Raw genomic sequence first — 18913 nt, 5'->3', positions numbered from 1 at the left:
ATGAACCACTATATAGAATTCCCAATCCCTCTAATTTTGTCCGCCTGCATTTTTGATTTCCTTCACAGGTTAAATGTACACTATTTCAAAGTCCGATTCTTTTTGTGTAGCAAAACAACTGTTTGAACATGTATACATATATTGTATTTAATTTATACTTTAACATATCTAACATGTATTGGTCAACCTGCTATGGCGGAGGGAGGGAGAGGAAATATTGTAACAGAAGGTTTGGCAATTGTCAATGCTATAAAATTACTCATGCATATATCTGGTAAATAAAAATTACTAAATAAAATATTATTTAAAAAATTATTAAAATATAAAAAAAGAAAAAGGACTGTTGGATTTGGTGATTAAGAAACTATTAGTAACTAGAGAGAGCAATTTCAACTGAATGAAGGTTGGAAGCTCCTGAGACATCAAGTGACAGACAGTCTTCTCAAGTTTAGCAATGAAAGGAAAAAGATATAATGGGGTGATAGTGTGATATGGCAGCGAGGGTTTTTTGAAGATGGAGTAGAAATTTATAGAAAGTAAGAAAGCAACCAATAGACAAGGAAAGTTTGAAGATAAGTGATAGAATGGGAGTGATAAAGGAAGAAATGTCCTGAAGAAGACAATGAAATAGAATCACCTCTACATCTTGAGAGACTGGCCTTGTTAAGGAGAAGAGTCAACTTTTCATGAGACAAGAGTGAAGGAGGAGATAGTAAAAGACACTTGGATTAATGTGGGGAGAAGAGGAGATTAGGCCCATACTTAATTTAAGTAGGCATCATTCTTTAAGTATCCCTAGAATTGCTATTTTAAAATAAAAGGCTTATACATAATTCTTCTAGATTTGCAACAAAGTTTATCAGATCACAAAGTTTAATTTCATGCTTAACTCTAAAACAAGATTTTTAGCATATTCACTTGGTATATAAAGTTTTAAGGCTTAGCCATCTTTAAAACTGTATTAACTATTCTACCCCTTAAGGTGTTGTTTAAAGAAATTATTATTGCATTGGCTGATATAATATCTTAATAATGGTGAGGGGAGGGGAGGAAATGCCTTATATCTGCCTATCAGTAGCTTATTTGGGGGGGAAATTGTATTTCTATGACTTTGAGTTGATTCTTTAAAATATATATACATTTCTCTTTACAATATTAAACATTAAAAAACATAACTTGCAATTATATAGCAAGACATAAGACACAATCTGCTCTATCTATAGGGTACAAAGACATATTTTCCAGAACCATATTGGGGGAAAAGTTCTCTTTCCCGACCCTACCCATCCTACACACTCTGCTTAAACTAAATTCTATGTCCAATTTCATATATACATATGAATATATGCACATATTAATATATTCACATATACCAAGCCAGTATGTTGTGAGGAAAGTACTTTACATTCTAAGGAGCTGAATAAATTTAAGATAATTTAAATAATTTTTTTCCAAAAAAAGGTTGTTTGTTACTGATAGTTTTCTCATCATTTTTTAGCACGTTATTTTTTCTCTCAAAGAATACACCAAAAAGGTTCATGGACTTTTCTGTAATCCACAGGATGAGCAGTGAGATGTTCTACTGGGTGGAGTGGGGACAGAATAAAAAAAAACCTTTTCTCTTTTTGTATAAACTACCTCTGAATTCCTTAATGACAACCAGTCTCATACTGAGACAAAAGAATAAGACAAAATATATACTATAAAATTCATTATATATTTAAAAAAATGAGAGTAATTACTTCTTAGGTATTGAGTACATAAGCATAATAAAACTGATTTTTAAAAGTAATTTCTTGTTGCATATCATTACTTAATGATTTTTAAATTATATTTAATTTTCCAAATCATGTTTGTTGTTAAATCATTTTCAGTCTTGTCCGACTTTTTGTGACCCCATTTGGAGTTTTCCCAGCAAATATATTGGAGTGTTTTGTCATTTCCTCCTTCAGTTCATTTTAGAGATGAGGGAACTAAAGCAAGCAAGATGAAGTGACTTGCTCAGGTTCATACAACTAGTGTAACTGAGGCCATTTCTGAAGTCAGGAACATGAGTCTTCTTGACTTTAGATCTGGTATTCCATCCACTGTGCCCCTTAGTTGGCAATTTCAAAAGAAGTGAATGACTGACAGTATTATCTCTCATTCCTCCCAAGTATGGCCCTTCCACATTGCTAGGTTCAACCTCTCTACTGTCCCCAGACACATCTTCCTCATTCCCACCTCTATGTAATTCCCTAGACTATCTCCCCAAGTGAAACCCTGCATTTCCTACCACTCACCTGTCCATGAAGTCTCTGGTTAACCCTGCCTTCTAAATAATCCTTTCCTTATTTTGGATTTCCAAACACAAGTAGCATACAATTACACAATTATGTTCATGCTGTCATATTTTTTTCTATAATCAGCTTATATCTTTATGCACTGTAAACTCCATGAGGGCAGGGACAGTGTTTGCTACTTCTGTTATTTCCCCAATCATGTGTATTATATAGGTGATTAATTGACATGAATTGAAAATGATTGAAAGCTGAGACATTTTGTACAAGTCACTTATTCTCTGTTTGCCTTAGTTTTTTCATCAGGGAAATGGGGATAAATGATAGCACCTTCCTTACAGGGTTGTTGAGAGCATCAAATGAGATAACATGTAAAGGACTTAGTAAAACTTAAAAAAAAAAACATTCTGATAACAGATTGTTTTTTAAATCTCACTCTGCAATCAATTTATGGTCAATCATTTGCAGAAAAATAGATCATGAAAAACAGTCAACAAATAATGATTAAAAACAGTCAACAAATAATGATTCATGTACTGAGGATAATCATATATCCTTTTGGATATTATGTGCTTGGGTGAACTTCACTTAGAAAGGGGTATTGAATATTTCCTATCCTGACTTTACCTGGTAGGGGAGAGAGAGGGCTGGGAGCCCCATTGTCCTTTCATTTCTAATATCTGTGACATCTGCTTAAAAAATGCATATCCATTGACACAAAAGATAGCCCTAATTTCCCATTATAAAGTAAATGACAAACAGTGCTGTTTTGCCAGCTGTTCTACATGCCTAGAAAACTAACATAAAAGCTTTTATTATTAAGTAGTTGTGAAATCCAGCTGGTATATTGCCACCTATAATTGCCCACTTCCAGTCTTTTAAACTAGGTAAGCCCCAGTTGCTACTTTAAACTCTTTTCCCCCAAAAGTGGACCACTGTTTTAGGAATTCCGTTACACAAAACTTGCATGATAAACATTTTTGATTAGCTAAATTAGAAAGAAAATATAAAATTAATTCTTTTGATCCACTGTACTCAAAAATATATTTGTAAATATATTTTTAAAAGAAAAAAAAAAGGACACCTCATTCTTCCTCCCACCCCCTGCCATTTTTCTATTTTCTCTTTAATTTTTTATGCAATTGCTAATGACAGCTCATCATATAGAACAGGAATATTGACTAGCTCTTCAGCATTTTGTAGACAACTCTGAATCTATTTAACACCCATTATATTTTCACATAATTGTTTTAAATGTGTATATTCTCATTTGGTTTTAAGCTTGCAATCTCCTTCCTACAAATGTGTTAATATGCAAGACAAAGGCTGGCCAAGTGGAAAGAACTTCAGATTTAGAAGGCCTAAGTTCAGACCCTGATTCTGCCTCTTCCTTCTATGACCTTTTTGGAACAAGTCATTTTTTCTCACTTGGTCTCATTCATAAGCGACCTGTTAAGAAGATTAAATGATCAATTGTGTTAACTGTTTTGAATTGTAAGGTAGTTGGTATTATAAAAAATAATAGTAAAAGAGCTGACACATGGGGTGCTTTAAAGTTGGCAAAACACTTTTCATGGAGTTTTTCCTTTCATAATGATGAGAGTTAGGGAAGGGGGAACCCCTTTTGGGTCAGTGCAAAGAAAGTCTCGTGAAGGCGCAGAGTCCCCTGTAAAAGGAATTTACAGGCCCGAAAACCTAGATTGATAAAAAGGTTTATTGTAGGGATTTGGAAGTAAAGTTAAAGGTAGAAAGACGCCAGAGCCAGAGATAGTCGCTGGGCGGGCAGGAACCCTTACATGGCTGGAAGGATACCATGTTTGGGGGGAAGGGCACCTGCAAAGAGAGAGCTTCGGTTTGGCTTTTTTATACCTAAAGGGGCTTGTGGGTGGTGCCCCAAGTTGGCTCAACTCCAGTGGGGGCTGGGACAGCCCAGTGACCAGGATTTGTAAATCAAAGGTCAGCCATGAGGGGGGTTTCTTAAAGGGACCTCAACCCCCATCAATAATTATCTACAGAATCATAGATCTTATCCCATTTTACAGATGTGAAAACTGGATTTCAAAGAAATTAAGTCTTCTATTCAAGGATTCATTGAAGGGTACAATGAAGACCTCTCTCATTTAAAGATATGCTCTTTTGAGAGGAGCCTCAGGTCCAAATTTCTCTGGGCAGAGGATAATATAAATCATACTTCAGAATATAGAGTTTTCCAGTAGGAGTAATGTGAGATGAGTGTGGAAAAATTAGGTTAGGATGCATCTGAAAGGAGCTTTAAATATCAAAGTAGTTTATATTTTGTCCTAGAAGAAATAGGGAGCTATTAAAGTTTCCCTAAGTAGGGGGGAATAAACTACATGATGCTTTATTCACGTAAAGAGTTTTATAAATTTTAAAGTGTAGAGGGCTGAAACTCTGATTTTAACAAGGTGTTAACTAAATGGAATTGATGAGACAATGGTTATCTAGTTTAGCATGGTGATTAATAGTTCTCTAGTTCAGTATGATTGATTTAATCTTACAACAAATAATGGTTCCCTAGTAATATAATGATTGGTTTATACTCAGTACACTGCATATAAACTGGGACAAACTCAGCCAGAGACAGACTCAGAAGGGGTTCTGAGACAGAATCAGAGAAGGAGAAGACAGAGGACTGGAGGCAGGAGCCTCAAGGTCTTAGAGCCAAGGAGAGACATTCTTTCTATCCATTTCCCATTTTTGTGGTGGCTGGAGGCTGGAGAACAAGCTCCTGGACTGTGACAGACTTCAAGACAGAGACAGTCATGGTGGTCCTCCTGCTTCCCCCACAGAAACCAAGACACATTCCAGAGGACCTTAAGAAAGCTAGCCTGGGCCCCAGGCAAGGAAACAAGACTATGAAGGAGACAATAAAGATTTTTGGACTTTATCTCTGCTATTCTCATGGTAATTATTCTGCTGAAACAAAGGCTGGTCCAGAGACCTCCAGAAAGCCAACTGGAAACTTATATTAAAGTATTTTAGGTGTTAGTTGTCACTATTATTGTCTATAATCTGAACTACCTCACAGTTTGAAATAGATAACTGTCAAATTGAGCATTTGTTCCTCATAATAAGTAGATTGCAAATGAGGCCTAGTGAGGTGAATAATCCTTTTACATTTCCATGCCATTTTCTAAGGGTGTCCCCTAAGCCTAGAATATCCCCTCCCCCCTTACTTTTTCCTTTTTGAATCCCCATGTTTCCTGAAAGTCTCAGCTCAAGCACAATTTCTATATTATTCTTTGTTCAACCCACTGGTTGTTATTCATCACCTCTCCAATTACTTAGTATATGGTTTTATTTACTCTTCTATGTACATATAGACTATGAGACCATTGAGGAATCACAGATTAATAGAATTCTATCTGGAAGGATCCTTAGAGATCTAATTCAACCCTCTCATTTTATAAATAAGGGAATAAGATAACTTGCCTCTTTGTTTTTATCTTTATATTCTCAGCACAGTGGCTATTACATAGTATCCTTCTCCATAGAAGTTCTTTCTCCACAATCAATAGCTCTATTGATTAGAAGGTTTTTTGACCTTCTAGAAAAATAATTTTTTTTCTCTTATAAAATCATTGATACACAGAGCTCAAGTGTCCTGGGAAATGTAGCCCTTTCCTACCTCATTTACTTACATGTAAATATTTCATTATATTTAAATTTTTTTAATGTAGATATTCCTTCCATTAAGTCAGTTCTCAGTCTATTCAATTCTCACTGTGTTTAATTCCTGTCCACGTCTTTCCTTTTCCCATATACATTCCACAGAGAGTCTACCCAACATGAAAAGAGGCCTTCCATGTTTTTTGTTTTTGTTTTTGTTTTTGTTTTTTTTTTACATTTTGTGGTTACCAATGCTGGACTCAGGCTATCCATTTGGTAACCTTCACTCTCACCATTTACCCAGGCACCATTTTACCAATCAAATACCCTCCATTTCCAAAATAATATTCTTACATGTGAGTAAATATACTTCATCCTATTAGAATCCAGTGGGCATGCATTTCTGTCTTGACTTTTGACCTACTTCTAATTTTGATTTTTTCAAAATTGTGATGTTTCAAATCCAAATCCAAATAGCAGCAATAGGGAGGTATTTGTGTTTAGAGAACACAAATGTGAATTTTTGTTGTATGGGACAGATTGATGTCATTAAAATCACTGTACAATTTTCCCAAATGCAAACCATTGTACTCCCTTCATCTTGTTCAATTCTAAGTACAACTCATTGTCTATCAGGACAATGTCTCTTAGATATGACTAAATAAATAAGTATGGATTAATTGCTTTAATACTATATTAAGCACTGGTGATACAAATGTAAAGTCAATCTCAGTCCTTTAGGAGCTTATATTCCTAAGGGAAACAACACATATAAAAGAGTGATGACTAGGAATGGATATTTTGACTTGGAAAGCAGAGATGAAAAGTGGAACAGAAATAGATGATATATTTTTTCCAAGAGCAATGGCAAGGCAGGGTCAAGATTGCAGAGTAGCAAAAAGAAATATAATCTAATTCCTATACTATAACTCTTCTACAATGACCTAGAAAATGCACCAGACCAAATCCTTATTGGAAAATTTTTAAAAAATCATAGTGAGACATTTTTCCATCACAAGTTGGAGTTGGAAAAAAAAGAAGTTTGTAGACACCAGAGATGGAATCTGACTGGGAATAAACTGTCAGGAACATTCTAGTGCCTAGGAACTACAAGAGGACTAAGGCTGTGCTTTGTGGCACAGAGACAAGAACAGGTCCCAAAGACTTTGATGGTATCATAGGGGAGAATGTCATCTTATAGTTATGTCCCTCACTACCTAATTCCAGGTTACAGATCCAAGGCAGACTGAGAAGGGGAGCTGCACTTAGGGATGGAAGAAAGGGGTAGCTGAACCCTAGCGATGTACTGAGCCGGAAACAATTTAAGAAGCAAATGTGGTTTTGATCCCAGAAGCAGAGGAGGGACTCAGTTCCAGTTCTAGATTAGGCTGAAAGCCTGAAGAGGAATAACCAAGACAGAAGTCCCAGACTAAAGAAAAGCTTGCAGTTGGGTCTCTTGGTGGCTGAATACAGCAGTAGATTATTGAAACTTCTAAACAGAAACAAGCTGACAAGATTTAGGAGAACTGAAACTTGCAGAACTTAGACCCAGGAAGACAATGAACAAACTTTACCTCAGATTTTATCACCTGCAAACCCTGAAAGCTTGCAGGTCCCCAGACTGTCCTGTCTTGAGATTTTGGAATAGCACAATACCAAATATCTATATCAAAACCACAGAAAGACCCAAGAAGACAGAAGGTCAGCCCAGAAATTTATCCTAGAATGCATAAAGCATGAAGTCCAAAGCCAAAAAGAAAAATGAACAAAGAATCTCAGCCCAAAGAGCTAATTTATGGTGACAGGGAAGCTCAAGATAGAAACTCATAAAAATGATTCAAAACATTTACAAGTAAAGAAAAGCATCAATTAAAAGAAGAAGGAAATGGGAGGGAAAGAAGAATATAGTGACAAGGGAAGATTGGAGAGGGGGAAGAAGAATGGGGAAATTATCTCACATAATTGGGTTATTCAACTAGAAGTCTTTACCTCAAGGAAGAAGGAAGGGAAGGAGTAGCCTTCAAACACTTGAACATCATTTCCAGAGCAATGGCAGAATTGGTTTGATTATGATTAGGGGATAGGGAAATGGCACAGAGAGCAAATAGCCAGGGATGAAAGTGAAACTGTCTGCAGTAAGGCTTAGAAGTAAGGGGTGATGGGTGGCAAAAAACAGATCAGTGGAGCCCCAGAGAAGGAGTTGCAGGGATAAAAGGATTAAATACTTCAGGGCTTGGTTTCTGGTTCAAGTATCATAGTGGCTTCTGAGGAGATGGTTTAGGAATAAAATATTCACTCATATATGTATACATAGATATATAGATAGATAGATGTGCATATTAATATGCTAATCTACATTCCTAATGAACTAGTTTTCCAATTTCCTTATCATAGCCTTGATATAAGCATTTTTCTTCCATTTAGTTTTTTTCTATATGAATTCTTAGGACAGTTTCTAGAATAATCTGGGTTTCATTGCAATTAGTATAATATCATCTAGGAGCATCAATGCCTCACCATCTGTAAGGAATTCTTTTTGTATTTGAACTGTACACATGACATGTTTGCCTCCATGATAGTAGTGGATGTCTTCACTTCACATACATTTTTTGGTATTATGCCTCGATTGAAGTCAATAAGCAGAGGGTCTTACATGATCTTGTTAACACACTTATGAAAGACTCCTTTAAAGTTAAAATTTGCTCTACCAAATTAAAAAGCTTTTGTGTAATCAACAAATTGATAGATATATATGGATGTATATTTTGGGGAGAATAACACCCTCCTTAGAGCTGAAACAAACCACTTGCACAGTCAAGTTCCAAAATATTTTTTAATTCTAATTTTTATTTAGAAGAGGCCCAAACATTCATAAATCAAGGGAGTATGGCACTGAATGTTGGTGCAAAAGCTGTCATATAGTTGTTTTAACACAGATAATATGAAAATGCTAGCCTAAGGTATGTCTCCTAGCCCCAACCCTTGAGTTAGTGGGCAGCAGCCCACTACTCAGCTGTGTGGATGAATCACCTGGCCTTTCATGGGCAGAGTTTTAACACTGCTGCAAAATCTTAACAGAATAATTGTGACCAGAGACTTTTTAAATGGGTTGAACATGAAAAGAATTAAGATATCCGAGACAGGGTGTTAGGTATATATACTGAAAGTTCTGGGTGTTCCCAGGCACACCTTAATATCTCAAAAATATCTTTTTATATTTATATAAATATAAACATATATTTATATAAATATTTTATATTTCATATCTCATATATCTCAAGTACAATTTGTTAATTTTTAAAGAAAAAAACAATTTCTTTTTTTGTTATTTGATAAACAAATATATCCTTTATGCTTAATATGCAATAAATACTTTTTAAAAATGCAATTCTCTCAGCACACTATTCATTGACATGAGCTTCAGTGATTGGGGAGAGAGACTAGGTAGCATTTTTTTGGACTCAATTGCTCTCAAATAATTTTGAGAGTGAAGCAACCAGTTAACATTAATGAACCTAACTAGGCTCTAGAATAAGTAAGCATAAGGGCATATAAGCATAAGGTATAGAATTCTCTATACCTTCCAATTAACACTGTATCTGTAAAGATGTGATCCTGGTAGAGAAATTCATTCAGGTCAGCCTGTTCCCTTCTCATCCTCAGAAATATCCTCATTATATATGTAGCTCATTCTCTTAAAGATTTAATAAGGATGGAAAAGTAGTTATTGACTGCCATCTTATTATCCATTTTTATTTCATTCTTCTGGATTTTGTCCTTTTGAGATAGCTTGTGAAACAATCTTTGACATTTCCAAGATCGCAATGCCTTCAGTACAGATCTCCTTGCTCTGGTCTAGTTGGTCTTCTCCACTAAGTGTCATTCAATCTCATTTTACAGAAGAGTGACTACATAACTTTTGAATTGTATTATGTGGGCTCTGAGATCCCTTCTCACTCTGATTTTCAGCAAATGGGACTTGTATAAGGGCACGGAGTTAATAAGCTATAGTCATAACTTAGCCCTGTAAACTTCTTAATTTGTTCAACATAAACAGTTAAGGGAGTAGTTTAGCTGGGACTTGAACTCGGGTCTCACAACTTTAAATTCCAAGTTTTTGTGACTATACTGCAATTTAGACCTAATCGACTGGCTGAGGTTATTTTACTTTGAGTGAATATGTTTAGATTGCTTTTTCCTCTAATTATAAAATTAAACAGCAAATAACATTAACTTGTGATAATACCACATTAAGCAATACCCACTTGAAAAGCCTTACTTGAAACAAATGCTATTGAGAGCAACATTCTGCTGATTATGCTGCAAGTTGGTAAGTGGCCTTTCTCAACTTTGGGAGCTTTTCCATTTTGATTACTCTATGTGGAATCTGATGTTCAGATATGTATCATTTTATAGCCTGCTTATGTCTGGGGAGTTGGTATTAGAAACTGCCTAGTGTTTTTAATTCAGAATTTCTTCTCAAAGAAACCTAGTATCTTACACTGAAACCCTTGTTTAATAGCATACACTATTCGTTTCTTATATAGCTGCGTAGTATAGTAATAAAATAAATACCACAAAATCACTGATGAGATGAAAATTGAACTCTCCGCTTCTGTGCAGCCATGTAGGTAAAACAGTAATTGGCTTTGATAATAACTTTTGTTCTTACAAACCAAAGTCTAAATGAGAGTCACATTTGATATATCTGCTTGTAATTACTATCAAAAGGAGAGAATATCAAGTTTAGATTGTTTAGTGACTTATAATAGATGGAATAAATAGCCATCTTTTGTTAATCAATCTGAAATTTCTACACCACCACTCCCCAAAATGATTCCTAGGATTTATCTTACTATTTATTTTCTTCAAATATATTTTTGAATATATATATATATATATATATATATATATATGCATATATATATATACATATATACACACACATACATACATTGTGTATGTGTGTAATTTGTGTATATACTTCTTCAAAACATGTCTTTATTTAATGAAGAAATTTTTGTTTTTATCATTGTTGCTACTGAAAAGCCCTATTTTGTAGCCTGTTAATTCAACATAAGCTTAGAATATTTTTCCATATGTGAAGAGGAAATGTGGGGTTCAAATCCTTTTTTAGTGAATTTCAATTAAATTAATTTTTACTTATTTTTTTAAATTTAAGATTCCTTTTAATTTTTAACCTGATTTTTTCCTTCAGAGAAATTAAATCAAAAGAATAAGGCATTCTTTTCCTGCACATAATTTTGTTGTCAAAAAAGTGAATATTCGGGTATTAATTTCTAAAAGGATTGTTTTTAAAACTCACAGTTAACTAGCTGGCATTATAGCATTTCATTTCTGTTTAGTTTTCCTGTTGTACATTGATTTTCATTTGAGGAACAGCAGCAGCCAATGTTGTGCAGCTGTAAAAGGGGAGCAGAAAACAACTGTGGTTTAATTCCAGTTTTGATAATGATTATGTATTTGATCATTTTCTTGCTACGACAGTTCTGTAGCCACACTAAGCTGATGGAGCATGGCAAAGCTAAGAAAACTGACACAGTCCATTGAGCCAATGATCCTGGAATTAAAAAGTTTCTAACAAAGCTTAGACATGATAGATGAAGCTATTACCATCAATTGTATCCAGAACCCACACTTTAAAAGCATCCTAATTACAGTAACCACATTCAGTCAATATAATATATATTCACAATTTCTTAATTCTTGATAGTGTGGAAATTATTTTAAAAGTGTAATTAAAAAGGAAAAAATTATGCTGAAGTATTAATTTCAATAAAAAGACACTCAGCTTCCATGTAAATGCTATAAAATAATGCTGTGTGTCTGACAACATAAAGAAGCAAAGACATTAGAATTGTGCACTATTGGTGTATGCACCAATTGGTATATGTGCCTCAAGCAAAGGAAATGAGATGTTGTTCATCTGCAAGCTTAGGTTTCTACAAAAGCAGAGTAAAATGAAAACTTGAGACAATTATTCGGAAAGCTGACAAAAACAAATTACTATTGAAAATGAAAGACAAAAAGGAAGAGGACCTGAAGCACGTTACCTAGATTGCTTGTCTATATAGCATGAGTTCTTCAGATAATTGATCACCCTTTCCTCTCTCTTTACCTATGTAGATGTAGGACATTTCTTTATCATGGAAATAAAAGGATCATGAAATTATTTGCAAATTGGAGTTTTGTTTGTTTGTTTTTTGTTTTTTGTTTTTTTTTTGTTTTGTTTGTTTGTTTGTTTTAGTCTCTTTCAATAATCAACTCTATCAGTCACATAGCCTAACGCAATCATCAATTGTTAGAATTTCTTTCCACTCCTAGCTCCTACTCCTATCCAAAATTTCAAACAATTGATTTGGTGGTGTAAACCTATACTATGCCTTCTGGAGACAGTAGTGACACCTCAGATTTTATTCAGTTTAATCTAGAATCTGGAACTACAGAGTTGCGAAGAACTTTAGTCCAATGACCCCATCTTAAAAATGTGCTCCTGAAAGGGGCTATGACTTATTTACTATTGCATACTCTTCCAGTGACAAAGCTGGATTAAAATTCAAATACCTTATCCTTCAGTCCAGGGTTCTCACTAGTACACAACAGAGTCTCCCTTTATTTTCATGTTTTCTAAAAGTTATCATCTTGAATAGTTTTGAGTGACGAGAGAAGAATTTCTTCTTCAAAAACAAAAGCATCTGATATAAGTATCTTGTCATTTGACTTTGGTCAGAGATCTTTAAAAGATAGAAGAATTTGTGAGAATGAATTTTCTAAGTCCAAACTAGATTTTACCTATAATTGTCCCAAGAGGAAAGAGACTGCATTAACAGACCAAGAGAGCCCTCTACCTGTCTGTCTGTAGTATAGGCCTCAATGGCAAACTCCTTGACCTGGAAAGCTTAAAATAAATCCAGACTGGGATTTCTTGTCCCCTCCTCCTGCTCAATGGTTCTCACATTATTCTTGATAATAAAAATGATGTGTGAGATTTCTATGTATATATATAGAAAGAATCATAAGAGAAGGTTTGGGAAAAAAAGGTTTCTTTTCTGTGAGCAAAGAAAGCGTACTAATAAGTAGTTCAAATAAAGGATCAAGAAAACCTATTTTCTTTAAGCATAACATTAAAAATTGCTATTTTAAAGGATATTACATTACTTTGAGGATGCTTAGTATTGGTGAGCATCTTAATTCTTACAGATATTAGAATTATGACATGAAAGTTTCATTGTTTCTTTGTTTCAGCTAAAGACAGAGCGGCGTTTAAAAATCTTGCATGATCCTGAACATGCCTACCACAGAGCTGCTGTAAATCAGAGCTATGGAATCAGTTTGCCATTTATTAATAAAAGAAAACCAAGACGTGTAAGTAATGAGTTGTTTTAATGACCTCTTATTATTTTTTTCTTTTAATATTAAAAAAGTAAATTACTGGTAATGGAAAAAGTAATATGCTTTCTTTTCAAATAAGGTTTTGATTCTTTTTCTTTTTCATCCCCCATCTCTATTATTACTGTGAGAGTTTTATTTTGTTTGTTAAAATTGGTGAGCAAAAATTTAAAATAAAAAATTTTATTTGCAGATAATTTAGTTTTATATATTTTGTTTACTGACCTTTCTAAATAGCACAATTATTTTGAGATATATAATATAGTACCAGAGGTAAGAAGATACAATTGAAGAACTATGAAAATTAACAGAAAATCTTAAGTATGTTATTTCAGTGATGGGTTTGAGTCTAGAAAAATAAAGTAAAAATAATTGCATAAAATGAGATACAATACTGTAAACATATATACAAATTCTAAAATCTCACTACAGGTAGATATGAAAAACTAATCTTTTATGTTTTAATGTCTATCTTATTAGAAGGGGGGATATAAGCAAAAGATTTGTTTAGAGGGAAACATTTCTAGGCTCTGCCAGTAATAATGTATGATTTAGAAATGACTTGCCCTCTGAGCTATTTCTTCACCTATTACTGTATTTTTGGGAACAAAAATAAAGAGAAGTTGACGCATATAAAGAGATATACAAAAAATGTCCAATTTTGGAGAGATCTGGAATAACTGCTAACTTACTTAATTTCCACAATCTTTCTAAATATGCCAATTATCAAGCCATATGTAATATTTCTAAAATTTCTTTCTCCAATTTCTATCAAGTACTCAGCATATATCTGAGTTATTCTGATCCCTTTTTTCTAAAGAGAAATATTAATATTTTAGCACTATATAACAAAAAAAGCTACCACTTAGATTATTTTTGCATTTGAGGACTTTCAAATCTTTGCTGTCTTGTAACTTTAAAATCTATTATGAATTATTCTAAATAATAAATATGTATTTTTTCTGCTCAGCCAGTCATAGAAATCTAACTTTTATAAGTCAAGCTAGACAGAGACTTTTTAAGTTTATAGAAATATCACTTAATTAAATGTGAATGTCTTATCTGTGAGTATGAAGCCATTATAATTACACTGTGATTCTCCTCCCCTCCTTCCTCTTTCTCTCCCCTTTTTCCCCCTTCTCCACTCTTTTCTTTTTCTTCTCTGTCTCTGTACCCATCTGCCTATCTGCCTTTGTTGTTAGTACTACTTCATTAGCTGGGTGCAGAGAATTTTCCACATTGTCACATTCAAACTTCATATATTTTAGTAATGAAATTTTAACTGCTGTGCCCCTGGTTTTTTTGCTTTCGGTTTATGACCTTAGATCAAGAGGCAATAGAGGAATTTGGAAATTGATTTTGCATACACAATTGTAAACTAGAATCTTAGGCAAGTTCTTCATTATAGTTTTCAAAGTGAATAGATACTTCAGACAATGGATGTGTAGTAGTTGGAGGATATTTGGAAGTCTCAATTACAAAAACTCTGGAGAACTTTTTCCATTGGCACTATTGTTGATGTATAATAACTAATAGAATATGTAAACAAAATGATCTGAAGGTTTTAAGCATTCCATTCACTATGATAAACCCTGACCCATGAAATCTACTTGAGAGCACCTTCTAGTTATATATACATAATCACCACTGGATTATTTTACTAAATTAACCAATTTATTAACAACCTGATGAATAATTTCATTCCAAAGGTTAATTCCATAGTTTTATAAAATTTTATAGTTTTGCCCAGTCATCCAGTATTATTATAATTTTTTTAAAAGGGTTGTTTTCTTTTAGTATTTCAATTAACAGATGAATTGTACAGGAAGCTCTGTACTGAAAGAGAAATTTTCGGGTATTTGGTTTTAAACAACATAAACGGCATCTGTGAATGATACAGTTGTGAGTTACCACGTATAAAAATGCTTTTAGAAAGCAGTTGCTCAAACTAAGAGGCAATTTGTCTAGCATTGTGATATATAGTTAATTAGAATAAAGCCAGCATCATGGCTAATGGCTTTTTAGACCCACTCTAAAATGTTCAGAGGTGGAATCTCATTCGGCTATAAAGGGCTATATGCTCAGCTACTCCAAGTGAAACTAGCAGGGCTTACAAAGCATAATCTTTTTTCTTGAATATTTCTGACAGAAAATTAATAAATATCTAGTTTGTGCATATTTCTATTTAATGCCTCAAAATACTTTTGAGAGTTTATTAATTTCCTGTGCAGGAGTATCTGATGTGACTTTTAATATTACTAGGGATTTTTGTGCAAATGAAGAGATAATGAATTATACACATATCCAAACAGTTTAACTCTATCCATAAAGTAAAATTGCCTTCAGAATTTATCTGTGAATCCCCACACACATATATAATGGTCAAGTGAAAAGTGATGTAATTTTAGACTAAGTGGGATTGTACAGGATCTCAAACCAATCTTATCATTTTAAATAAATAAGTAAAAAAACATTCTAAGATATGTAATTTTGCCTAGGTGTTGGGTGAAATGTCCTTGCTGGTATGAGGACAAGAAAAAGTGATACTTTTTAATTTTTTTCCCCACCAAATGTAGCTCTAGTTAAATGTTATATAAGACAAGTAACAAGCTCTACAGAAAATTTGACTTCGATTTATCACCAGAAGAAGAAAGGTTCCTTAAAAGACTTGTAACATGTATCTGTTAACATGAATTTTAAAAGAAAGATTATGAATGCATAGCAAAGCAGCAGAAACAAAACATTGTTTTGAATTGCAGCACAAATAACTCTGATTATAACTGTTATGACCTAGAAAAGAATCATAAAAACATTTTTCTTTTTGGCAAGATATGAGTTGCTTTAGAATTATGTCAGCCCTTTAGTCCCACTTTCCAAATAAATAAATATATAATGGAATGTAAACTTAGAATCTTTTACTTATTCATGAGGTTGAATTTAATACTATTATGATTTCTAGTTTTTATGAGTCATATGTTATGCAGTGTTTTTCACTAACTTAGTTGGGTGGCAACTATACCCTACAAATCATGGCTTCATTCTTTACTGGTTCACTTGGGGGGGTATCTCCTAATCTCTCACTCCATCAGGGAGAGCACATTCATTTCCAAAATGATCAAGTCACATAAAGCAGGCGATTGTGTTAATTTCAAATGATTAGAAGCAGCACCAGAAGTAAAAGAGTAGGGACAGTGGGGAGAGGGGGTGGGGAAGGAATGGGGGCGTTTCAAAACATGATTGTGTTTTAAGCCCATGCATATGGCCACAATTACAGTCACAACATAATTTGGCAACGGTAGCAGAATTAGATTTAAACAAATTGATGTTACACTGCAGTAATTCAGAATGAGCTTGTTGCATTTATAAACCATAACAAGAACAGTGAATTAATAAAGCCTTCTTGTCACTAAAAATAAAAAAGGGAATAATTGCTGAGAACAGAGTTAAGTTAACAGATGACTATAGTCAGCATCCTTTCAGCCCAGATATGGGAATGTGAAGGTCACCCCCATCTCAGATGACAAAGAGGGAACATTTTTGTTGGTAAACAAATTAATCTTTTGAAAGGTCACCATTTGTTTTAAGTTTTTATCCAGTTCTTGTCATCTGGAATCAGAGATTGACTGTCATTTTGCTAGGCAGGGGTGCAGTTGAAGCAGGCAAAGCTGCTTCTGTACATATCAGCATTCCTTGACAAAACTCAGTGCCTGATTGCGATGCTATGGGCTGCTGGTTTACAGCTGTCTCCGGACAAGAATGGAGGCCCACCCCTGAATTCCAATAAGATAGGCCTGCATATTCTGCCTGGTGTAAGCTGGCCCCTTGCCCACAAGTAAAATGTATTGTAGTTCAAGCCAGCAATTATCTCTTTTACTTCCTTCTGTGCTGCTTCTGTTCCCCTTTTCAAAAAACAGATGTGGTATTCATCGAAGTTCTTCATCTATTCTTTCTCACACCTGCCATGGCAGAATTTTTGACAGAGGTAGAATTTCGGGGAGCCAGCAGCAGACTACCAGCTGGAATTTCTTTGAGACATGTTTAAAGGAGAAGTGTTGATTTTTTTCAGAAAATGCAGAGTCAGCAACTAGGAACCCCCTTTCTAGGAGCCTGTGTGTGATAAATTAAATTAGGTGAACAAAAGAAAGCAGCTTTAAGGACATTCTGAAATGCCATATCCTATTTATGATATGCAATCATTACCCAAGATTGAAATGGAATGCACAGTAGCCTTTTAAAACCATTCCTCCTACTGCCTGTTTAAAAAACAAGTTAGTTTTCTCTCAGAGAACAATTTTTTAATGCCACACCTAGAACAATGGAGTCAATAATAATATATTGCTTTTTGAGACCATCATAAGTAGAAGTTGACATGGAGCCAATGAAAAAAACCATTCAACTTGAGAGAGACAAATTAGAGCAATCTCTACTGGTGAGAAATTTCCAACTTTCTCCAGATTAGTTTGGTTCTTAATTTTCCTCCGTGCTTAAATTTCATATACCTGGTTCAGTTCCTAAAGACTTTCCAGACAAAGAAATCCCTCTTTATTTTTTCCCTTTTCTGAACTCTAAGCCCTTATGGGCTATCCTAGGAGGCTCAAGCTGTTTAGCTTTATTGCACTATCTAATGGCACTGTTGCAATCTAGGTCTTGTTTCCTTTTCAGGATTTGTTAATCAGATTACATTTTCAGAGAAATCGAGAATTTTAGTGATATATCTTGAAGAGTGGCCCTGAGGCCCTTATGCCCTGAGGATTGGCCATCCCAGTTCAGATCACTTACTGGCAATTAATCATGTACTTTCTGGTGACACCCCTGGTTTTGTGCCTTTGGTTGTTATTGTGTAATCATAATCATGAGTAGGATCAGGAGGAGCTGGATTAAGTGATATTTGTCTTTTTCTATTTCTATTTAACTTTTCTTCTCCCAAATAGACTATAAAATCCTAAGGGTAAGAAATTTTTAAGCTACTTCCCATTCCCTACAACACCAAAACATGCTATCTCACACATGATAGGACTCTTAAAATATTTGTAAATTTATTTATTTTTTCTTTCTCTTCTTTCCTCTGGTGTATGTGTGTCTCTTTCTGTGTGTGCTCAGTTATTTTTCACTTGTATATGACCCATTATGACTCCATTTGGAGTTTTCTTGGCAGAGATACTGGAATGGTTGCCATTTCCTTCTCCAGCTCATTTTACAGATGAGGAAACTGAGACAAACAGGGTAAAGTGACTTGCCCTGGCCCAAACAACCAGTTTCTGAGAACAGATTTGACCTCTAATCTCAGCCTTGAAGTTATAACTTTGAATAGCCTTTATTAGCAGGAGGAATCCCAAAAGGATAAAGACTGGGCTTGTGATTTCATTCACATAGAGAGATCCCAGGTGAGGAAAATACCTTCACCTACACAGGCCAAGAGCAAAAGGACCCTATGGCTGGCTATCTACAGCAACAATCCCAAATGGGAAGCAGATTAAAATGTAATTGATAAATATTTAACGAAATAAATAAATATACAGTAGAATATAGATAATATGGGGCAGCTAGGTGGCTCAATGGATAGAGCACTGCATCTGGAGTTAGGAAGACCTAAG

At 34.4% G+C, this 18913-nt stretch overlaps 1 protein-coding gene across 2 annotated transcripts in view; it reads left to right on the top strand.

Annotated features, from left to right (window-relative positions):
• The window catches only part of IQCH (IQ motif containing H), a 296963-nt gene that overhangs the window by 48679 nt on the left and 229371 nt on the right, over positions 1-18913 (top strand). For both annotated transcript variants that reach the window (XM_074294733.1, XM_074294734.1), the window contains one exon: positions 13176-13295. In XM_074294733.1, the coding sequence (XP_074150834.1) occupies positions 13176-13295 (120 nt within the window). The remainder of the gene's footprint in view (positions 1-13175; positions 13296-18913) is intronic.

The sequence above is a fragment of the Sminthopsis crassicaudata genome, chromosome 2 (genome assembly GCF_048593235.1).
Source record: "Sminthopsis crassicaudata isolate SCR6 chromosome 2, ASM4859323v1, whole genome shotgun sequence".
Taxonomy (NCBI): domain Eukaryota; kingdom Metazoa; phylum Chordata; class Mammalia; order Dasyuromorphia; family Dasyuridae; genus Sminthopsis; species Sminthopsis crassicaudata.
This window is presented reverse-complemented; position numbering and strand designations above follow the sequence as displayed.